Source organism: Nannospalax galili, unplaced genomic scaffold, assembly GCF_000622305.1.
Source record: "Nannospalax galili isolate Female #2095 unplaced genomic scaffold, S.galili_v1.0 scaffold1184, whole genome shotgun sequence".
Lineage (NCBI taxonomy): Eukaryota > Metazoa > Chordata > Mammalia > Rodentia > Spalacidae > Nannospalax > Nannospalax galili.
Genome location: NW_008351624.1, coordinates 928,489 through 952,998, shown reverse-complemented (window position 1 = coordinate 952,998; position 24,510 = coordinate 928,489). Strand labels below are relative to the sequence as shown.

At 41.8% G+C, this 24,510-nt stretch overlaps 1 protein-coding gene across 1 annotated transcript in view; it reads left to right on the top strand.

Moving 5' to 3' along the window:
• Impg2 (interphotoreceptor matrix proteoglycan 2) overlaps window positions 1–24,510 on the top strand; it is a 126,567-nt gene that overhangs the window by 91,850 nt on the left and 10,207 nt on the right. The window contains exons 12-15 of the mRNA XM_008848486.2: window positions 2,181–2,266; window positions 14,339–14,642; window positions 15,529–16,823; window positions 23,757–23,976. Of these exons, the coding sequence (XP_008846708.2) occupies window positions 2,181–2,266; window positions 14,339–14,642; window positions 15,529–16,823; window positions 23,757–23,976 (1,905 nt within the window). The remainder of the gene's footprint in view (window positions 1–2,180; window positions 2,267–14,338; window positions 14,643–15,528; window positions 16,824–23,756; window positions 23,977–24,510) is intronic.

The following is a 24,510-nucleotide window of genomic DNA, read 5'->3' as shown; positions in this document are numbered from 1 at the left end:
ATTTGTTCTCTTGATCTTAGCCAGTCTGACTGGGGTAAGATGAAATCTTAAAGTGGTTTTAATTTGCATTTCCCTAATTATTAGTGATGTTGAACATCTTTTAAGATGTTTCATAGCCAACTTTACTTCTTCTTTTGAGAATTCTCTGTTCAGCTCCTTAGCCCATCTTTTAATTGGGATGCTTCTTGTCTTGGTTCTCTGTTTTTTGAGTTTGTTATATATTCTGGTTATTAAACCTCTGTCGGATGTGTCGCTGGTGAAGATTGTCTCCCATTCTGTGGATTTTCTGTTTGCTTCCTTAGTTGCCTCCTTTGATGTACAGAAGCTTTGGATTCTTCTCCTTCCTGTATGCCTATGATTCATAAGTTTGGTCTTTTTATGGTGTCACACAATTCCTGCATGTTCCATTCTTGTGATTTCTTAAATTTTTCATAATCTTTGCTTGAGTGGTCTAGTTCATCCACTTTATCTTCCAGTCTTGATACTCTGTTTTTAATTTCTTTCATCCTATTGGTGAGGCTATCTCCTGTCATTTCTAATTGGATTACTGAGTGTTTCACTTCCTTCATTTCAGCCTGAGTAGTCTTCAATATTTCTAAAACTTCTGAATTCATTCAGAAGTGTATCCCTATCTTCCTTCAGTTCTTTGATTTCTTTGTGTGTTCTTTAAATTCACTGAATTCTTTTATCATGTTTATAATTGTTCTTTTGAGTTCCATGTCCTGCATTATCTTTAGGGAGTTCTCATTGTACTCCTTCAGGGGACTATTGGTATTTGGTGGGGATATGTTATTTTTGTTTTTCATATTATTATTTTTTCTCTATGATTTTGACATATGGATTTCTTTTGTAATTTCTGATTCTTGTGTGAGACTCAAGCCTTCAAATTTAGGTCTGCTTCTTTTTGTGAACTTTATGTGTCTTTGTGGTTTACTTTTTGGACATGAAAAGCTGGTTCCTCTAAGCTTCCATTTCTCTCTTTTGATTTTATGTATGAGTGGCCAGATTGCTTTTGTCTTCAGGAGTTCCCACAGAGGCCCAATTCAGATGAGGATCAGATGCTCTCAGGCTTTCTCCTAAGGTCTGGATCCCTCCAGGAAAGATTTTGGCCTCAGGAATCTGGGGGTTGGACTGGCCTGGGAGCCGGGCCCAGTTAAGATGCTGGCCTAGGGCATATGGTGGTTGTGCCACACAGAGATGCAAAGGCAGATGGGGGCGGGAAATGGCCCCAAGAACTCCTGGGGACTGCACTGAGGAGCTGGGTTGGTCTGGATGCAAAGGATCAGGAAGAGGAAAGGTCAGCCCCTGAGTCCCGAAAGAGGCTGGTGGGTGGTGCAGGCCCAGGGAAGCAGAGGGAGGCGAGGGCAGGTCCAGACCCAGAGAGCTCCTGGGGACTAGAGAAGGCACTGAGTTGGTCTGGATGAAAAGGATCAGGAAGCAGTATTGGTTCCCCAGGTGTCTGGGGCCCGAAGACAAGGAATGGGACAGGACCCAGTCTAGGAGGAGAGGACCAGTCGGGGAGATGGGAGGGTGAATGAGGCTGGGGGAGTCAAGGTGTGGAGGGCGCGATGCACTTACCCCGGAGAGAGGCCTGCGGGTTGGAGAGAGGCCTGCGAGTCCTGCAGGCCCAGGGAAGAGGGAGGTGAGGGCAGGGCCAGGCCCAGAAGCAGTCCTCCTTGCTGCTGAAACTATAGGCAATCCCAACTTTTTTTTTAAACTTAAAAAATAGTGGAAGTGGTGGTGCATGCCTGCAATCCTGTTCTCAGAAGGCTGAAGTAAGAGGATTACAAGTCTGAGGCTAGCCTGGGCTAGTTTGTCAAAATCCTATCAAGTAAATAATAAATAAATAAGAAAATAGAAGAAGGAAAGAGGGAATGGAAAATTATGACGTCATAAGAATCTATCAAAGGGTGGAAACTGACGAGGAAAAAAAAAGAAGTAACATATCATGGCACTGTGTCATAATGGGAAAAATATTTGTTTCATGATTTCTTATAAGCCAGACTGCTAATATGCACAAAATATCTAAACATCAGTTTCACAGACATTTTCTAAGCAAAACAGCCTTCTCTGTTCTGCCAAAATCTAACCTATATGGAAGATGAAACTGGTTTTAGTTGTTCCTGTATCTCAGATAGTATCTCAATTGAAAATGTTCTTTAACATTGTTCTTTCCTCAGTGAGAGGAGTTTTGCTTCCCCAAACAGAAGACCCCATTTGGAATACCCAAAGTTCAAGTTTTCAGGCAACACCATCCTCTATTCTGGTAAGCCACTACACCTTATATCTAGACCCAGCCCCTCAAACTTCTGTCCTCTGCAACCTCTCCTGCTTACTCTGACATTATGAATTTCCCAAGCTCTTCCTATTTCAAGTATTCGTTTGCATCATCCCCTTCCACAGTGGTTGAATGAAGTTTGCATTGCCAAACTCCAATATGGTGGAAGATTTATTATTTATGTCTCCTACTTGTTAAGGGGTAATTAAGCTGTAAGTACCCACTGAGTTGTTTTTTAAGTTACTGAGAAATAGGTTTTTATAGCCTAGACTATTAACTGATGTACACAGGTAGATAGTACATTTGTATTTCAAAGATTATATCCAAGGAAGTTGAGACACCAAAGCATATAAAATCATGTATATGTTGAAAAAAGCATGGAAATACTGCCTAGCTGACAAATGAGACATGCTCTAAAATCAACCCTCTTGTAAAATAAATTTTGTTTATTATTATTGTATGTGTACGCACATGATGTATGTGTGAAGGCATGCATGCCATGGCATGCTTAGGGAGGTCAGAGCACAGCACTGTTGGTTTGGTTTTCTCCTTCCATTTTTATGTGTATTTCAGGGATTCAACTCAGGTTGTCAGGCTTGGGTGGCAAGCACCTTTGCTCACTGAGTCATCTCACTGGCTTGTAGTCTTCCTTTTAAGCTGGAATAAAACATTTCCATAGGCTGGGCGTGGTGGTGCATGCCTTTAATTCCAGCACTCAGGAGGCAGAGGCTGGAATTAAGCTCAAGGCCAGGCTGGTCTACTTAGCAAGTTCCAGGCCAGTTGGGGCTACAGGGATACTCTACCTCAAACATAAAAAAAAAAAAAAAAAAAAAAAAAAAAAAAAAATCCATTTACGCATAAACAACATGGAATAAATCTTCTTTTTGGTGTTTACTGCCCAATTCCATCGCCCTTCTACATCTCCATTTTGCATTTCATGTATGGGGGATGTTGAGGAGAATAGAAACAATTTCCTCAAGAACATCAGGGATGACACCTCCAACTACAACACGATGACTACCTGTGTGCAGGTGACTCCAGTGATCGCTTGTCATCACACAGACACAGGAGAGGACTCCATTCCCACCCACAGTTCTCATTCCTTCTCCCTTAAAATTTCTTTTTTATCTCACACCAGCTCTTTGGAATACTTGTTTCTTGACATTAACACAGCAATGAGAATTTAGAAAGCAAATTCATTCAACCACTAGTCTACATAGCCGTCTCCTTTTATTGAGGTATAAAGAAACTTAGTTTTAAAATGTAGAGCAATTGAAAATAATCTTTTCACTGAGATCTGTGTTGGAGAAGGAATGGTTTTGGAGTACTGACATTAGATAGCACATTAGTTTGACATTTATTTGTCCATTCATTCAAATATATTTATTTTGTGCTTTTCATGTGCCAAGTGCTGAGGAAACTAAGAGGAATAAGGTGTGGTCCTCCCTATGAGAAGTTTCCAGTCTGGTAGTAGACAGATTCCTAAACAAATAATGTGACATAACTGCTGTCCTGCAAGTCCCATCCAGGGTGTAGCAGCAGGAAGAGGTGATGGCACCCCTCAGCCCCACTTCTCCTAATCACACTGTCCTGGGGCTTCTCCAACCACAGGAGATCTGTTAGGGTATTTCTGAAACTATAAAGGACTGGAGAGATGACTTGGTCCATAAAGTGCCTGCTACTAAAACATGAGTAACTGAGTTCAGAACCCCAGTACCCGCACAAAAAATTGAGATCACACACAGAAATATAAACACAAGAATTTCTGAATCAGTCAGAGGTTGCCAACTGGGGGTCAGCTAGCTGGCTTCAGAAACAGACATGCATTTTAGAACCAAATTAAAAGAAAAAAAAGCCAATATCTAAATATTAGGCTTTACATAAAAATGCAGGTTTCCAGCTTCTTTGGAGAGTGAGGAAAACCCTGATACCATGATGTTCCCATTCCCTTTTGTGTGGCCAGAACATGGCCATGGTTGCCAGCTAATGCTGGTGAACACTGACTAACTGGGCTTATTGTTCAGTTAGTGGCAGTAGCTCGATTCATTCTCTCTCTCTCTCTCTCTCTCTCTCTCTCTCTCTCTCTCCTTTTTGAGACAGGGTCCCCCTGTAGCCCCAGCTGGCCTGGAACTTGCTATGGAGGACAGGCTGGCCTTGATCTCACAGAGATCCATCCACCTCTGCCTCCCAAGTGTGGGGACTAAATTAAGTGTGCACCACCACACCTGGCTTAGATTTTCTCTTAAGCCAAATCTCTTTATGAGAAGTGACAACTGTAGGAAAAGAGTTAACAATTTAAGGAGACTGGAATATAGTAAGATATTACACTGGTCTAGGAAAGTGGCAATGGTAGGTTCGTCTAGTGCCTAGGACCTCTCCAATCATGTGTTCTTGGCTATGTTTACTATGCATGGATTCCCACTCCTTGAGAGGGCCTTAAGTTCATTAGATAGCAGTTGATTATCCCAAAGATAAAAGTGCCACTATTGTACCAATAGAGACAATTTACTGAGCCTGTCAATGTTGTGGTTTCTAGGTTTTGCAGCTGGGAAGAACCATTGATTGGTTTTCTCCCTTGGCAGCTTACATAGTACCTTCTGATACTATGAGAGCTAGTCTTCCAGTGGGTTCTTCAAGTCTAGTGTCCAAAATATGTTGTGTCTTCAGCAATAAGGTCTTATCTTTAAGTTCTGGGAGGCAACCAAGGGCTGTTTCAATATTATTTTGGGAGGCTCTTGGACTACCCTGGCCAACAACTGGAAGGGAGTTTCCATTGCCTGGCACTGTGATTTTTGTTATATAGCCTTCATGTACACACATGCAATCATATATATATATATATATATATATCATATGTATTTTCAGTAGCTTATGAAATGTTTTATTTTCAATTATGTGTATATGTGTGTTGGTGCATGTGTATGCTGGTTCTTTTGGAGGCCAGAAGAGGACATCAGATCCCCTGGATATGTGAACCATCTGATATGGGTGCTGGGAGTTGAACTTGGGTCCTTGAAAGAGCATTACACTCTCATAACTGCTAAGCCATTTCTCCAGCTCCTTGAGGACTCCTTTTGCATTGAATATTCAACTGCTTTCCTAATATGTATCAAATCATAGGCTTTGTCTGATGAAACACAGTCTGCTCAGCATAAACTAGATGGCTTAAGCCATCTGATCTAGAATGTTTTGAAAACATGCATGATTCATCCAGAAACATAGATTGCTTTAACATAACTTTAAAAATAGTTCTAGAAAACAAATATGAAAAAAAGTGAATTTCAGATATGGTATCGTTGTAAGCACTATAACTCCATTTTGAAAAAGAAAACCTGGTATTGAACAAATGGCCTCATATACATATCATTTTAGATACCAGAAAAAGAGAGAGGAAAGAAAGTAACTCTTCTTTCTGTACAGTTTCCCTATCTCATATAAGACATTTAAGTATTATAAACAGCTTATCTCTCTCCCTCCTCTTTTTAAAAAATTATTTTTAGTTAGGTGTGTGTGTGTGTGTGTGTGTGTGTGTGTGTATGTGTGTAGGTTCATGTGGAGGCCAGAGTTGTTGGATACCCTGGAGCTGGGGGTTGTGAGCCACCTGACATGGGTGCTGGGAACTGAACTCAGATCCTTTGGAAGAGTTGTGCTAGATCTCAACCTCTGAGCCATCTCTCCAGGCCTTTCTCCTTCTTCTTTGTGGTCATCTGGGTCTGGTGGACCCATGGAAAATGCTAACTCCAGGAGCATGGACTATACAGTCTATGGGCTTTAATTTTTTTGCTAGGATCCTTTCATTGTCTGCATACATAAAGTTGTAGAGACATCTGAATGAACAGTTACAATGAAAGAAAACACACCTGGGAAGGCCAGAGTCTCAGCTTTAAGTTCTGATATTTTATCCATTTTTTTGTGTGTGAGCATTTTTGCTCTTATATACCTCAGCTCTTTATCTGTGGAACACATGATTCTCAAGTCTTTCCAGTTCTACAGTTAGATATTTTGTTATGCTCACACATGTACATGCTTGCTCTTTCCCCTGACACTCAAGATTTTTTATAAATAGAATGGCCTGGTAAAGTCCCTCAGTCTTTGGCAAGATAGGTTGGAATTTTTTTCTAGCTTCTTTTTTCCATTTACATTCGTAATTTTTATTTATTCTTATTATTTATTAATTCAACTTTAACTCTGTCCATAGGGTACATTCAGAACAACTTAGGCATTCTAGACCAAAATACAGGGCAGTTTTGTGTGACTATGTGATACGAAACTCTGAGGGAGAACCCTGTATCTAGGTCAACAACTGCAAGCTGCTTACACCGAATAGTTATGTAAGGTTATCTCTGTTTCTGTTGGTTACATACTCCCAAGATGTTACTGACCCGGCTCATGAATCAAGTCTTACTCTTCTCAGGTTCACATCTGATCAGGGATTTTCTGAGAGGGCATGTCTCATCCTGAAGTCTTTCATTTTCTCCATAGCTCATTTGTGATTGCACCTAGTCATTTGAGGATGGCCTTCACCTTCTTCGTTGTACACATGCATTTTTTCTATTGCAGTACATTTTACTTTAATGAATTCTGATTATTAGAATAATAGACTCCAGTCTAATGCCAAGCATAGATTAAAATAAATAAACTCTGGGGCTGGAGAGATGGCTCAGCAGTTAAGAGCACTGACTGCTCTTGTAGAGGACCTGGGTTTGGTTCTTAGCATCCACATGGCAGTTAACACCTGTCCTTTATTCCAGCTCCAGGGGATTCTGTGCCATCTCCTGGTCTCCATGGGCACCAGGCTCACATGTGGTATACTTACATACACGCAGGAAAAACATTAATATACATAAAATAAAAATAAATCTTCTTAAAAAAACCTACCACAAATGCCATGCCATTTTATCTATTAACATCATATTAAATTTTTTACATAGATTAGTCTTTGTCAGGGATCCTGCCCCGACACAGGAGCCGGGGAAAGGGAGGTGAGCTGTCCACCCGTTACCTGCAGACTCCCCAGGAGACAATCAGATGCGACAGGGAGTCAGTCAAGCAGGAACTCGTTTATTGCAGGTGTTACAGGGCTTATGAAGGCAAAAACCACAAAGGAAAATCCCCTCCCCAACCAAGAGTCCAATCATGTTAAAGGTCAACTTGAGCATGCAGTCTCCTCTCCATAGCACAGCATAGCGTTCATGAAGTGATCACGTGCTGCCAAGATGCACGGAAATGACAGGAGTCAATTAGTGATTCTTCAAAACAAGTCTGGCTGTGCCTCAGCCACTTCCTCTAGGTGCCAAACAAGTCTGGTCATGCCCCGGCTGTTTCCTCTAGGCGCCTTCTTGCCTTGCCCCTGGCCTCAGGCCCCCACATCTCTCCCCCTGTCTTGTTTTAAAAGTGAGGTTCCTCAAGGATAGTACCAGGGATGGGGAGCACTGTCCCCTTTCCCCTCCGCTGCTATGGCCTCCCTGTCTTAGGTCGCCTCTCCTCAGGTGCTGAAGTTGCCCGTCCTTGGGTAACCATGATTGCCCTCATGGCCCCTGTCTTAGGTTCATCAGTCTGGGAGGGTCTTACCCGTCATTGGGATTAGCCACACATTTAGATGTCGGGGGTCTATCTCATAAGGGGGCAAAACAACCTTGGTCTTCAGGCTATCTCAAGCATCCATGCCTGGATTTGTCTTGAGGAGGGGCCCGAGGAGGATTGGGTGGCCAGGGCAAGTTGGACCAGGACCTTCTTCGTCTGTCTTTGTCTTCTGATAACCAAGTGGAGACACCTGAGGGAAACAAAAGCTAGCACAAGCATTAGAAACATGCTCCCATACCTTACTAAAAAAGGAGGAGTCCATCGATAGGACAGGTGCCCGGGTATAATTTAGAGCAATAATCTAATTGGTCAGCAATATGGAATAATTAAGAAATTGTTGATTCCAGTGGCCATGAATATAGTCTGCAAGTTGTAGGAGCGATTTAGTGATATTTTGAACTCTGTAAGGGGTGAGACAAAGTGACCTAAAGTGAGGGTCGATCCTCTAGGTGCCAAACAAGTCTGGTGACACCCCAGCCATTTCCTCTAGGTGCTTTCTTGCTTCACCCCTGGCCTCAGACCCCCCCAGAGGTCCTCGGCTTTTATCTGACAGATGGCTAGCAGGAGAAGGAGTACCATTATTGACAGATTTTGGTCAGCCATCTATCGATCAGATCTTGAATAATGATGGTAACGATAAAGATGATGATGGCCAGGGCAGCAGTGGTGAGCACAGCAATGAAAACCTTCCATCCAAAATGCTCCATCCTGTAAGACATAGAAATCCTCCTCAAAGGGCTGTTACCTTTGGGACAGGGTTATTCCTGCATCTTTAGATTCCTTGCAGGTACCCAGATGGGTTGGAGTGCATCCGTGGGAAAGATGCATCCAAACTCCCTGCCCATAGTAAGGAGTGGGTTGGGTCCTCGCCATTGTCCTGTTACTGGATCCTTCCATCTGACCCATACCTCTGGTCTTTGCTCCTGATGCCCCCAATGTTTTTGGAATTGAGATTCCAATTGACCTTTTTGAAAATTGAGGATATTGATGGTAAATAAGGCCAAACCTAGCTGTTGGTGGGGGTTTACTCCCCCTTTTTGTTTTTGTAATTGGGTCTTTAGGTGCTGATGGTTATGTTCTATGATAGTTTGGCCCTGGGGGTTATAGGGTGTTCCTGTGTTATGGTGGATTCCCCATGAAGAGAAGAAGTCCTGTAAGCTTTTACTTACAAAGCATGGTTCATTGTCAGTTTTAATCCTTTGAGGTAATCCCAGTGCAGCCAAGCACTGGAGGAAGTGAGACTGGGCATGTTTAGACTTTTCTCCTGTATGGGCGGTAGCCCAACAGGCATGTGAGAATGTATTAATAGACACAAAAACATACTTGAGTTTTCCAAAAGGAACGTTATGTGTGACATCTGTCTGCCAAAGAGAGTTAGACTTCAGCTCCCTAGGGTTTACCCCTGGTTGTTGGAGGGGTGGCACCTGTAGAAAGGGTTGACAAGACTTACAGGTATGTACAATTTTTCTTACGTCCTTGATAGGGACTTGGGGGAACCTCTTATGGAGTCCCCGCCAATTTACATGGGTATGATTATGCAGTTGTTGAGCTTTCTCCAGGCCTGCTGATAGGATATGGGTAGAAGCCATTTTGTCTGCCTCTGCGTTGCCTTGGGAGAGGAAACCAGGCAGTCCTTGGTGGTCCCTAAGGTGTTGTAAGAAAATGGGGGCCCTTCTTTCTGTTAACAGTGTTTGAACCTGGATCATTAGGGGGGTAATAGGGTTGTCATCTAGCCGAATATGAGAATTTAATAGTCTCAGGAGAAGGTTGACTACATATAGGCTGTCAGAGAACAAGTTCATGGAGTCATCTACTTTGGATGAGGCTAGGGCAATGGCCATGAGTTCTTTAAATTGAGCGGAGCCCTCATAGGTGTGAACGTATGTTTTTGGTTCTGTTCCTATGGGTAAATTACTACAGTGGCTCTGAATTTTCCTCCATCAGTAAACACATTATACGCCTCTGTCAGAAGGTTTTTGACAAAAGGCCTGGGGGTCCCTCAGTGGAGGGTGTGAAAGGGGGTTACCCATTTGTGAGGGCCATAATGACAGTCCAACTTTTCCAGAAAGCCCTCCAAGGCTATAGCCATTTGGCTGTTGTTTCTGCAGAGCCATTCAAAGTCCTTTAGCCAATAAGGGTCAATGCCAAAATGTCTCAGGACCATATCCCATCCTTTCTCAATTAGGTCAGCCAACTGGTCCATGGGTGTATACACCCGTGGAGTGCCCCCTAGGGAGGTATGTACCCATTGGAGGGGCCTCCCCCCTTGTGTGAGGATGGATGTCATCAGGGCCTTGCCGGGGAGCACCCATTGTTTGAGGTCCTTTCCAGGCCTGTAGCAGGCCAGTTAGGCTTGTTCCAGGGCCTCCTGGACCCCCTGTAAAATGTCTAGGTGTTGCGGGTTCAGATGGATTAGCTCTGACGGCTGTTTGCCTACCAACAATTGGAACAGGGGCTCCAGTGTCTCAGTGGAGATGGGTATCCAGGATCGCAGCCAATTGATCTCCCCCAATAGTTTTTGAAGTTCTGTCAGGGTCATATTAGGTTTAATAGTCAGTTGTGGCTTCAAGGGACTTACCCCTTCCATGAGCAATGTAGTCCCTAGAATCTTAAAGGGGGCGACAGTCTGTATTTTGTCTGAGGACACTTGAAGCCCTCCTGCCTGGAGGCATTTTTGGGCGACCTCATATAATTCCTGCAATTGGTAGAGATTTGGTGCCCACAAAATTATATCATCCACGTAGGCATATAGAGTAGCATGTGGCAAAGACTCTGTTGGGCTCAAAAGAGCCCTTATGAAGCTCTGACAGAAAGCTGGGCTATTGGCCATACCTTGGGGTAAGACTGTCCATTTGTACCTTTCATCAGGCGTGCTAAAGTTGATGGAAGGCATAGAGAAGGCGAACTTCTCACAATCTTGGGGTGGCAGGAGGATAGAGAAAAAGCAGTCTTTGATATCTATAACTATGAGAAATAGATCTGAGGGGATAGCAGGTATCCAGGGCAGTCCCCTCAAGGGGACTCCCTCCAGGGTCATTCTGGCATTGACCTTGCGGAGGTCCTGTAGCATCCTCCATTGGCCAGATGACTTTTTTATGACAAAAACAGGGGTGTTCCAAGGGCTCATGGAGGGGCGGATATGCCCCAGCATAAGTTGTTCCTGTATAATATGCCTCAAAGCCTGGAGCTTTGTCTTGGGAAAGAGCCACTGTTCCACCCAAACCGGGCTCCCTGGGGACCATCAGATTGCAGGGACTTGAGGAACAGTGGCCTCTAGGATTGGGGGTGGACCTGGGGAGACTTGGACTCCTCCCCCCATAGTTTGAGAGGTGGTCAAGGGGGTGTCTAACCCTGTTCATTTCCTCATCATCGAGGAGGCCCTCGATAAACTCCCTATTGTCCATGGTCACAAAAACATCCACCCCACAGGAAGTTTCTCCCGAAGAGGTTGTAGGAAAGCCCCTCAGCCACCAAAGGTCTGATCTCTCCCTTAGTACCATCTGGGTCCTGCCAGCAAAGCCAGTTCTTAAGCTCCCATGATGGCATGGTGCCACTGACACCCATCACCTGTGGGCCAGGCTCGAGGGGCCTCCTTCTGGGGACTTCTTCCTTCCTCAGGATGGTCCTATCTGCTCTGGTGTCAATAATGCCCTGGAACCTCCACCCATCTATCAAGTTGTCTATCTTAGGGCGGAGCCCTGGGATGATACAGACCATCCAGTGGGCAGTGGGCCCTCTGGGGCCTGTGTGTCCTCCCCCTTTTGGTGACGGGGCTGGGGGTTGCCCCAAACCTAGTTTAAAGGTTTACCCTCCACATCATACCTGGACCGGCAGTCCTTTTTCCAGTGAAACCCCTTGCAGCAGCATGGGCATGGGGCCCTGGGCTTGTCTCCCTCCACCTTGAGAGGGGCTTTCCCTTGTGGGCAGTCTCTCTTTAGGTGCCCAGGCTGGCCACACCCAAAACATCTCCGGTCCTCAGCCCTGGGGCGCCTGTCCTGCAGCCCAAGGCCTGTGAGGGCTTCTCTAAAGGCTGTAGCTAGAGCCTCTGTCTGTGTCTTTAGGACCACAGCCATAGCCTTGGTCACCTTTGTTTTGGTCCCTATGTCCTTTGAGGCCACGATCCAGCTGCTCATGGAATGGCCCTTTAATCCCGCGCAGGCAACCTTATGGTCGGCGTTCATACCATCCCATACTAGCATTTTTATGAACTGTTCTCTGAGTGGCCCAGGGGAAACTTTCTCCTTAGACTCTTTTCAACCCTATCTATAAACTCATGTAATGGCTCCCCTGAGCTTTGATGGATCCCCAATATGGGCGGCTCTGTAGGGCCCGTATCCAACTTATGCCAGGCCTTGAGGCCAAAGGCCCTGACCTGTTCTGTATATGGTGGCGGAAGTGCTGCCTGCTGGGCACCCATGGCAAAGGCCTCCGTGGTCCCTGTCAGCATGCTGAAAGTGATAGGGACAGGGGGGTTGGTGGTACAGTTATTTTCCGCCTGGACCTGACATTCCTCTTGGAGTCCTGGGGAGGACTACCTTGGCTAGATCCATCCAGTCTTTGGCCGTACAGGGTTGATATACCAAGCCCTGGAGAAGGGTGTTGACCCAGGGGGACCTGGGGCCGTCCTCAGCCACCGCCTTCTTTAATTCTTTAAGATCTTTAGCCTCCCAAGGGTACCAGGAGGCCGGGTGCTGGGGTCCAGGGTTGATGTTTATGGGGAAAGCCTGGACCAGTCCCATGGGAGCGGAGAGCTCCGCTCCCTCATATTCATTCCGACTGCCCAGGGTCCCCACCTTTTTCTCCCCTCTTCTTGTCACCCCCCCTTCCAGATCTCTCCATAGTATATGCTTTGGTTTCACTTTCAATTGTTGGGCTCTCTCCTCATCAAACACGATCCATTGATCTTCCCCTGCAACCTTATCCACCCAGCAAAGGCCGGTATGCCCGGGGGTCGGATCGGGTTGAAAACATGACTTAAGGGCTGAGATCGTGGGGTAAAACCCCAAGGGTGGTTCCTCCCCTCTATTGATCTCTGCCTTGTGAGCCAGTTGTTCAAGCTGGTCCCAGGTAGCCCACTGGAATAAATTGCCGGCAGGCAGCCAGGGAGCAAGATGCAGGGCGGCCTCCCAGACCTTCTTTGACAAGGAATCGGACTGTTCTAACCCCCTGGATCTCAACATGTGTCTCAGTGCCGTGAGTGCTGGGTCCTCCCATTTGCTCCTTGAGTTACCCATCTCTTGGGGTCTCATTTCCCTCAGTACGCACCAATTAGCCCTGGCAATCAGCTCCTGTAGTGGGTCCGAGTGGTCTTCCAGCCCTACAGTGACCGCCACATGTCAGGGATCCTGCCCCAACACAGGAGCCAGGGAAAGGGAGGTGAGCTGTCCGCTTGTACCCACAGCCTCCCCTGGAGACAATCAGACGCGACAGGGAGCCAATCAAGCAGGAGCTCGTTTATTGCAGGCATTACAGGGCTTATGAAGGCAAAAACCACAAAGGAAAATCCCCTCCCCAACTAAGTGTCCAATCATATTAAAGGTGAACTTGAGCATGCAGTCTCCTCTCCATAGCACAGCATAGCAGTCACGAAGTGATCACGTGCTGCCAAGATGCATGGAAATGGCAGGAGCCAATTAGCGATTCTTCAAAGCAAGTCTGGCCGTGCCCAGCCACTTCCTCTAGGCACCAAAGAAGTCTTCCTCTAGGGGCCAAACAAGTCTGGTCACGCCCTGGCCATTTCCTCTAGGTGACTTCTTGCCTCGCCCCTGGCCTCAGGCCCCTGCAAGTCTTCATATGATTAAATAATTAGCATGTTCAAGGGTTGTGTTCCTGTTTACTTTCTATTCCTGAACCCAAACATTGAAATAAGATCAGCATTACATTAATAAAAAGTCACTAGAAAGAGGAAATTTTATTTTGAGGTATGATGCCATTTCATATGTACGGCAATTTATTTGAAACTATCAGACAGCACTTTGATATGATGACATTTTTCATAGAAATGGAAGGCCTTAATTTAATAGCTTTCAGAATGGCGAATAAAATTGCTAATTGTTCCTTCCTGCTGTAGGCAGTGCACTTAAGTCTTTGCCAGCAAATTGCAGATATTGATAATGTCAATGTATTTAAAGTCATTTAAACAAAAAAGACAGAAGGAAATGAAGAGAAACATTTTCTCCTAAAAATTCACTTTGTTTAGGGACTTTTAAATATGCTACTTCTCCTGGCCCTTTACAGGCAAGTTTTTAGAGGTTATGTAGATTTTCTGTAGATTTTTAAGCTTGTAACTAGCTGAACTTCAGTTTGATTCCAGAACGTTTGATTCTGGAAGCAAAAGAGCACTTTTGCTTCTCTTCTCCAACATGGCATTGTCCTTTCCCTAGGAAGCCCAGGAGTATGGATAGATAGGAAGCATTTAAAATCATTTCTATGTATTTCTTTTCTCTATGATATGATTTGGCCTTTTTCTCCCCCCAGGATAATACCCTTCAAGCTGAATGGCCCTCAGCAGATGAATCTACCACCAGCAATATTTCACGACTTGATTTCAGCTCTGGTCCTCCTTCAACCACTGGCAGGGAACTCTGGTCAGAAAGTGCTTTGGGTGATTTAGTGTCTACAACTAAATTAGCCTCTCCCTCTAATGTGGTCCTCAGTTCTTCCCCTGAGGGTTTAGAGGGTAGCAGCTTGACTCATCATTCTGTTACCCCAGCAGTGCTTCAGATTGGCTTCCCTGTGGCTTCTAAGGAAAGGACTTCTGGATCTTCTGTATTAGAAGATGGTGAGGAGTGTTAATCACTTTCCATACTTGTTTGTTGAATCAGATGGCAAGATCTTTGATGACAGGAAGAGATTAGAGTGAAGAGAAAAGCATGGTAGCATTCGCTATGGGGGAAATGTCTTGGGAAAGCCACGGGAGAGAAACGACCAGATTTAATTAGACTGGAAAGCACAAATAACTATATACTAAGAAATAGATTTGAGGAGGTAGGGTGGAAATCAACTAATAGATATTTCAAAGGTCAAATTGAAGAATATACAATTCAACTGTTATGACCACTACTATCAAAGAACTTTAGCTACTTAAATATTAGGATAGTGAATTGCATCAAAGAAGATTACTCTAGTAAGTTCTAATAGGATTAATTATGGGAGCAGGTTCAATGATTTTAGGTTATGGTCATAATGAGAGGAGGAGAGCCTGAACCCAGAAGTCACAGAGAGGCAGTAAAACATGATTTTATAGAGGAAAGGAAAGATCAGTGTGATGGGGTGAGCTAGAGATGTGAAAGAGGAAGATGAACAAAGACATAAATAGTGGGTTTACACTTTTGAGCACAGGGTACATCTGAAGGATGGTGGACAATAAACAACAAAGAAAGAGAAGCACAATTCCTTCTGTGTTTTCAATATGGTTAATTCTTGATTTTTGTGGGAAAAATCAAGTGTTGATGATTATTTCAATAGTCAAAGTCTTATGTTCACATAAGGGGGTTATATTCATGAATGATTACATTACAAATATAGTATATCTTCTTGTAAGGTAGATGTAAAAGTCAGCCATTTTCCCTGGTAACTAGAAAAAGTAGGCAACTATTTTTATTAGGCAAACTAGGATTGTGTTTTGGCAACTTTGTAGACTCATTAATGGAAAATTTTGTTTTTAGGATTAGCCAATATTGAGGACTCAGAAGATGTTCTTTCTACTAATCCATCGCTTTCAAGTTCATTCATTCAACTGATGCCTAAAGAAACAGTACCATTGATGGACGACTCTGGCACGACTCTTCCAACATCCTCACCGTATCTGGCCTCTTCTGTTAGGGAAGATCTTGATAAAGACGTAGCTATACCTTTTGGCTTAGACTCCTTGTCCTCCAAAGTCATAGACCAATTGGAAGTAAGCCCTTTGTTTCTAGACACCTCTGTGGACAAAGAATTCATATTTGAAAGTGGTTTAGGTTCTGGATCTGGGGAAAATGTGGATCTGATTACATGGCCACGGAGTGAGACTTCATTAGAGAAGAGCACTGAACCACTGTCAAAGTCACAGCCTGAGGATGAGGATTCACTCTGGCCAACTGAGAGTATAGGTGAAAAACTACTTATAGATGGCAAAGTAGATTCCACAGACCAAATTATTGAACATTCAGAACATAGGTCTGATGATAGAGCCACAAAATTTTCAGAGGAAGATTCCCTTAGTGGATCCACTATACCCATCTTTGTAGAGTCTGCAACCTATTCTACATCTCTAATTTTTTCCAAGCACACATCAGAGGTACCTGACATAGATTCTTATTCTGTTACCAAAGTGCCTCTTTTACTGGAAGATACTGAAATCTCTGCTTCTACTGGGGAAACAGATCAAGTGAACACCTTCCTGAAGGAGGATGTGGAGCAAACAACAGAGTCCTCTAGTCACAAATGGCTTGACAACAAGGTTTCAGTGACAAAGCCAGACATGCAGCCTATGCGGACCATATTGCCAGAATCAGGTACAGTTTGGGCAAGAACTTCTTCCCTAGGGAAATTGTCCAGAGACACATTGGCAAGTACACCAGAGAGTAGTGACAGACTCTGGTTGAAAGCTTCCATGACACAGCCTACTGAATTGCTGCCAACCACCAGCTCCACCCTGCTGGAGGATGAAGTAATAATGGGTGTGCAGGATATTTCATTAGAACTAGACCGGGTAGGCACAGATTACTATCAGCCTGAGCTAATCCAAGAGCAAAATGGCAAGGTTGGTAGTTATGTGGAAATGTCTACAAATGCTCACTCCACAGAGATGCCTATTGTGGCTCAGCCCACAAAAAGAGGTGACTGGAGTCACATCCAGACCACAGGAACACTGGTGGTTTTCTTCAGCCTCCGAGTGACAAACATGATGTTTTCAGAAGACTTGTTTAATAAAAACTCTTTGAAATATAAAGCCCTGGAACAAAGATTCTTAGAATTGGTAAGCACAAAATGTAAAACATGGGCATTACTGAACGTTGTGTGACTCTCTTCCCACCCTCAGCACAAGTCTGAGCCCAGGGAGGTTGTCTGCTGTGGTCATTGATTTACTGTCATCTGTAAATGGCATCATGACTTTGGGTTGGTAGGAGAAAAATAAGACAGGTGGAGTCAAGAAATGGAGACATAAATGTGGCATGAAGGTGACGTGACAGGTTAGATACTGAAGATCATATGCCAGGAATTCTGAGACTGAGACAAAATATCTCATTGTGAGATCAGTATTTTGTGGATATTCATATCTTCAATATTGCGGCCCTTCAGTGAAACAGAGTAAATAAATTCTAAGTATTTGAAATGGCTTATGAGTTCCATAAAGTTTTATGCTATCAAATTACTCCTAATTTAAAAAATATTATTGTCATTATTATTATTCCAAAGACAGGCAATTTTAAACACATTTTCCCAGAAATAACTTGAAGCAGGTTACACACAAATATATATACAATGAAGTTTAAGTGGGGGAAATATGAATAAGAAATCAAAGACCAAAGGATCAACTGATCATGGGATCAACTTTGGTGGAATGATGAAGGTTTCCATTAGCTCTGGTCTCTTTCTCTCTTTCTCTCTCTCTTTTTTAGAAAATACTGACAAGTTTATTGGGCTTGCTAACAGAGCATAGGGTGGGAATATATTTACAGAAGAGTGGGTGTCCCCCCATTTATGGCTGTATTGCAAAGGTCACACTCAAATATAGATCCTGTGACTTCCTGAAAGCCACACAAAATGGTGAGAGGTACCTCATGGTAGTCTCAGCTTATATATCTTTAGCCCCTCCCCGACATGAAGCTAAGATTGACTGATTGGGTGGGAGGGGTAACTGACTCCCCTGTCGACTCCTTGATGTGCACGGGAAGGAGGTGTGACCATAGCAAGCATAGTGGTCTGAGGACACTTCCACTTACATTCCACATCTTCCTCTAGCTCTTACATTCTTTCCACCAACTTCTTCTGCAAAAGTCTCTGAGCCTTGGAGGGGGTGATTGGTGGGATGATCTTCCTCCCATTGTGGCAAGGCACTTAACTTTCAGGTCTCTGCATCATCTGTTTTCCGTGGGCTGTTGGCCCATTTCAGTAGGATTCCATCTATTATAAGGATTTGGTGCTAGGATCCACAAATGAGAGAGATCATAAGTCTTGTTTTGCTGAATCTGTATTACTTCACTAAGTATAACAGTTTCTAGATCCTACCTACAAATTTCATTATTTCGTTTTTCTTTACTGCTGAATAGAATTCCATTGTGGAAATGTGCCACATTTTCATCAACAACTTGACAGTTGAGGGCTACAGGTTGCTTCCACATCTTAGCAATTGTGAAAAGAGCAGCAGTAAACATGGTTGTACAAGTATCTTTGCAATAGGATGAGTCCTTTGGGTATATGCCAAGGAGCGGTATAACCGGGTCATATGGTAGGTTCATTTTTAGTTAAGAGTTCTCCACACTGATTTCCATAGGGGTTGCATGAGTTTGTAATCCTGCCAGCAGTGAATGAGTGTTCCCCTTTCTTCACATCCTTGCCAGCATTTGATATCAATTGTTCTCTTCATCATAGCCATTCTGACTGGGGTAAGGTGGAATCTTAAGGTGGTTTTAATTTGCATTTCCCTGATTACTAACAATGTTGAACACTTTTTAAAGATGTTTCTTAGCCATCTTTATTTCTTCCTTTGAGAACTCTCTGCTTAGATCTTTAACCCATCTTTTAATTGGATTGTTTTATTGGTTCTTTGTTTTCTGAGTTCTTTATATATTCTGGATGTTAAACCTCTATCAGATGTGTCACTGGTGAAGATTTTCCCCCAAATCTGTGGTTTTTCTCTTCACTTTCTTGATTATTTCTTTTGTTGTGCAGAAGATTTTTAGTTTAATGAGGACCTGCTTATTGATTATTGACCTTAATTCCTGAGCAACTTGTGTCTGGTTTAGAAAGTCCTTTCCTACACTTATATCTTGTAGATTACTGCCAGTATTTTTTTCTAATAGTTTCAGGGTTTCCAGTTTCACACTGAGGTCTTTGATGCATTTGGAGTTGACTTTTGGGCAAGGTGAAAGATAAGGATCCAGTTTCGTTCTTCTACAGGTGGAGATCCAGTTTTGCCAGCACCGTTTGCTGAAGATGCTGTCTTTCCTCCATCATATGTTCTTAGCACCTTTGTCAAATGTCAGGTGGCTGAAATTGTGTGTACTCAGGTTTGGGGTCTTCAGTGTTGTCCCATTGATCTATGTGTCTATTTTTTTTTGCCAGTACCATGCTGTTTTTATGACTATAGGTTTGTAGATCTGGTATAGTAATCTGCCCAGCATTGCTCTTTGTGCTCAGAGTTTCTTTGGCTATCTGGGGTCTTTTGTGCTTCCATACGAATTTAGGGATTTTTTTTTTCCTAATTCTGTGAAATATGTCATGGGGATTTTTATTGGGATTGCATTGAATCTATACATTGCTTTTTGTAGAATTGTCATTTTCTCAACATTAATGCTTCCAATCCATGAGCATTGGGAGGTCCTTCTATCTTCTTCAATATTTTTCTTTAAAGATTTAAATTTTTTGTTGTAGAGCTCTTTGATTTCTTTGTTCAGGTTTATTCCAAGATATTTTATTTTATTTTATGTTTTGTGGCTATTGTGAATGGGAAGGTTTCCCTGTACTCTTTCTCCAATTGATTGTTATTGGTATAAAGGCTACAGATTTTTGTAGATTAATTTTGTAACTTGCCACTTTACTGAAAGTGTTGATCATTTCTAGAAGTTTTCTGGTGGAATTTTTGGGATCTCTTAGGTATAGTATCATATCACCTGCAGAAAGGGATAATTTGACCTCTTCTTTTGCAATTAGTACTCCTTTAATTTCCTTCTCTTCTCTTTTTGCTCTAGCAAGAGTTTCAAGCACTATGTTGAAAAGAAGTGGAGATAGTGGACATCCATCTCTGCTTCCTGATTTCAATGGGAATGCTTCCAGTTTTTCTCCATTTAGAATGATGTTGGCTGTGGGTTTGTTGTATATAGTTTTAATTATGTTGACATTGACATATGTTCTCTCCAGTTCAATTCCATCTAGGACTTTGAACATAAATGCATGATGAATTTTGTCAAAAGCCTTTCTGCATCTATTAAGATGATAATGTGGTTTTTGTCTTTGAGTCCTTTTATATGATTAATGATGTTTATTGATGTGTGTATATTGAACCACCTCTGCATCTCTGGAATAAAGCTGACTTGATCATGGTGAATGATCTTTTTGATGTTTATCTATATGGTGGTTTGAAAGCATTTTTTGAGAATTTTTACATTGATGTTCATTAAGGATATGGGTCTATAGTTTTCTTTTTTTGGTTGTGTCTTTTCCAGGGTTTGGTATTAGAGTGATGCTGGTTTCATAGAAGGAATTTGAGTTATCCTTCTGTTTCTATCATTTTGAATCATTTAAGTAGTATTGGTTGGAAGTCTTCTTTAAATGTCTGGTAGAATTCTGTTATAAATCTATCTGGGCCTGTGCTTTTTTTAGTTGGGACTTTTTGTACTAATGTTTCAATTTTCTTATATGTTATGGGTCTGTTTAAACTGTTGATCTCTTCTAACTTTGGTGGTTCCCGTGATTTTAGATATCCATCCATTTCTTCTAGGTTTTCAAATTTAATAGAGTAAAGGTTTTTAAAGTATTCCCTTATAATGTTCTGAATCTTTTGGGTGTATGTTGTGATGTTTCCCCTTTCATCTGTGATTTTGTTGATTTGGAGGTGCTCTTTCTTTCTTTTGGTTAGCTGGGCTAAGGCTCTATCTATCTTGTTTAACCTTTCAAAGAACCCACTCTTAGATTAATTGATTATTTGTATTGTTTTCTTTGTTTCTATTTCATTAATTTCTGCTCTGATTTTTGTTATTTCTTCTCTTTTGCTGGATTTGGGTTTCATTCATTCTTGCCTTTTCAGAGTCTTCAATTGAAGTGTTAAGTCATTTGTGTTCTTTCTGTTTTTTTTTAATGTAGGCTCTTAGAGCTATAAACTTCCCTCTTAGGACTGCTTTTAAAGTGTCCCAGATGTTTTGTTGTGTTGTATCATCCTTTTAATTGACATCCAGGAGTACTTTTATTTCCTTATTAATTTCTTTTTGACTCAGAAGTGTGTTGTTTAATCTCCATGAATTTGTGTGGCTATTAGAGCTTCTTCCAGTATTGACTTTAAGTTTTATTGCACTGTGGTCTGATAGAATGTGCGGAATTATTTCAATATTTTTGTAATTGTTGATGTTTGTTTTGTGCCCCAGGATGTGGTTAATTTTTTTAGAAAGTTCCATGGGGTGCTGAAAAGAAAGTGTATTTATTGGTACTTTGATAGAATATTTGGTAGATGCCTGTAGGTCCATTTGATAGATGGTATCATTTAATTCAGACATCTGTTTATTGTTTGGCCAGTTGACCTGTCTAATGGAGACAGTGGAGTATTGAAGTCCCCTACTATTACTGAGTTGGGTTTAATCTGTGTCTTAAAGTCCTATAGTGTTTTTTGAGTTTGGGTGCACCAGAGTTTGGTGCATATATGTTCATGATTGTAATATCATCTTGGTTAATTGTTCCTTTGATTGGAATGAACTGACCCTTTTTTCTCTCTTCTGATTAATTTTAGTTGAAGTCTATTTTGTCAGATATTAGAATTGCAACCCCTGCTTTTTTCCTAGTGCCATTTGCTTGGAATGTTCTTTTCCATCTTTTACCTTAAGTTAGTGCCTGTCCTTGAAGGTGAGATGGGTTTCTTGCAGACCAAAAAAGACAGATTTTGTTTCTTAATCCATTCACTTAGCCTGTCTCTTGACTGGGGAGTTCAGTCCATTGATATTTAATGTTAAAATTGAAAGATGTATATTGGTTACCATCATTACTCTTTGCATTCTTTGTCTAATTTAGTGTTTCCACAATTATACCTTTATTTATTTTCTTTCTTTGCCCCTGGGGTATAATTGTTCCTTTCTCTGTTCTTTCTTCAACTATTCTTTGACAGGCAGGTTTTGGGGACATGTAGTCTTTCAGGCTATTCATGTCATGGAAGACTTTTCTTTCTCCCTCATCTATAATAGACATTGATGCATAAAGTGTTCTGGGATGGCATCTGCTGTCATTTAGAGCTGGAAATACCTTGGTCAGGCTCTTCTGGCTTTCATAGTTTGCACTGATACATCAGCTGTAATTCTGATGGGCTTTCCTTTATATGTGACATGTTTTTCTTTTGCTGCTTTCAGTATTCTCTCTTTGTTCTGTATATTTAGTGTTTTTACTATGATATGCTATGGGGAGTTTCTTTTCTGGTCCTGTCTATTTGGTGTTCTATGTGCTTCTTGTATTTGTATGGGGGTGTCTTTCCTTAAATTTGAGAAATTCTCTTCTACAGTCCTGTTTAAGATCTGGTCCATGCTGTTATCCTGAGATTCTTTGCCTTCCTCTATGCGTATGATATGTAGATTTGGTCTTTTCATGGTGTCCTACATCTCTTGCATATTCCATTCCTGTGTTTTAAAAAAAACTTTTCATAATCTTTGCTTGAGTGGTCCAATTCTTCAACTTTGTCTTTCAGTGTTGATATTCTCTTTCCCGTTTTGTTCATTCTAGCGGCGAGGCTTTCCCCTGTTTTTTCAAGTTAACTTATTGAGTTTTTCACTTCCTTCTTTGTTTCAGTCGGAGTTTTCTTCAATGTTTTCTATCTCTTTTGTGAAATCACTCAGAAGTTTATCTCTATCTTCTTTCAATTCTTTGTGTGTACTTTAAATTTATTGACTTCCTTGATCATGTTTATGATTGTTCTTTTAAGTTCTGTGTCTTGAGTTATCTTTAGGAGGTTCTCCTTGTAGAACTCTGTACAAGATTGGTAGAGTTTGGTGGGACCATACTGTTTTGGTTTTCCGTATTATTCTTCTTCTGTTGTGCTTTTGGTATGTGGATTTCTTGTTTGTGATTCTGGTATGAAACTCAAACCTTCTTTTGTTGAACTGAAGTTTGATTCTGTTTGTATTATTGGTGTGCTTTGGTTGTTTTCTTATTGGGCATGTAAAGCAGGTTGGTCTAGGTTTCAGGTTCTCTCAGATTTTATTTTGGAGGGAACTGATGGCTTCAGATCAGCTACTCAGGAGCTCCCACAGAGGCCCAAGTCAGGCTCCATTCAGGTACAGTCAGGCTTCCTTTTCACATGTGGACCTCTTCTAGAGAGTACTTCGAATATGATTTGGGAAGTTTGCTAGGGGAGCACTCTCAGGCAGCCTGCTGAGTTCTCAGCCATTACACCAGACTGAGGCCAGATCTGGCACTCTCAGGCACTCCACTGAGTTCTCAGCCCCTACCACAGGTAGAGGCCAGATCAGGTCATCAGTCTTAATTTTTTTTTTTTTTTTAGTTCTTTTAGGTCTTTTTTTTTTTTTTTACTCCTATTTTTTAAGGCTTTTAGTTATTATATAAAATAAAGGGCTTCATCATCATGACATTTTCATATATATATCTTCAATTTTCTCATATTCAGCTCCTCACTACTTACTCATATCTTCATTATTCTCTCACTGGTCAATTTCATCTTCCCAAATAGTGTACTTCTGATTTTACATCTGATTTGTATATACAAATGATGGGGTAGACTACTATATGATATATATAAAAATCTAGATCCGCATGTGACCAAAAATTATCAAATTTTATTTCCTACATTGCATTACTTTCTCCTGTTTTCCTCCATTGAGACGAGTTTTTGCATTTTGTTGAATATATCACCAAACAACAAAAACATATGAACATCTTTTTTAAAACTTTGTTTTTGTGTGTTTTATTGTCCTTTTGATATACATTTAACAAAATGCTAAACCTTGGCTGTGAACTTACCCCTTTTCATGTATTGCAGCTGGTTCCCTATCTCCAGTCAAATCTGTCAGGGTTTCAGAATTTGGAGATCCTGAATTTCAGAAATGGCAGCATTGTGGTGAACAGCCGGATGAAGTTTGCTGAGTCTGCACCTCTGAATCTCAACAGTGCTGTGTATATGATTCTGGAAGACCTTTGCACTACTGCCTACCAAACCATGAACTTGGATATTGACAAATACTCCCTGGATGTGGAATCAGGTAATGATAGTGCCTATTATTATGTTTTTTTTTGTAGTGGAGTCCAGTGATTATTCTTGTGTGTTTTCTTTTCCAGTGAGTCAAAGTAAATCTAATTCTTTTAGGAAGAAAAGAGTATTATTTCAGACACATTTTCTACATCTGGAAAATTAGCAAAGTAATTTTCTCAAGGGTGTCTCAAAAGGCTAAGCAGACGTGTTGCCTTTACTGTTTGCCTCCCATTCCCCTTTCTACATGTTCTTTCTAGCTCTTTCTGTTACTTGTTTTGTTTTTAAGTGAGTCAAAGTAAATCTAATTCTTTTAGGAAGAAAAGAGTATTATTTCAGACACATTTTCTACATCTGGAAAATTAGCAAAGTAATTTTCTCAAGGGTGTCTCAAAAGGCTAAGCAGACGTGTTGCCTTTACTGTTTGCCTCCCATTCCCCTTTCTACATGTTCTTTCTAGCTCTTTCTGTTACTTGTTTTGTTTTTATGATTACATAACCCTCAAATTTGGCCTTTTTTCTTTCCAATAAGTGACATATATATATAT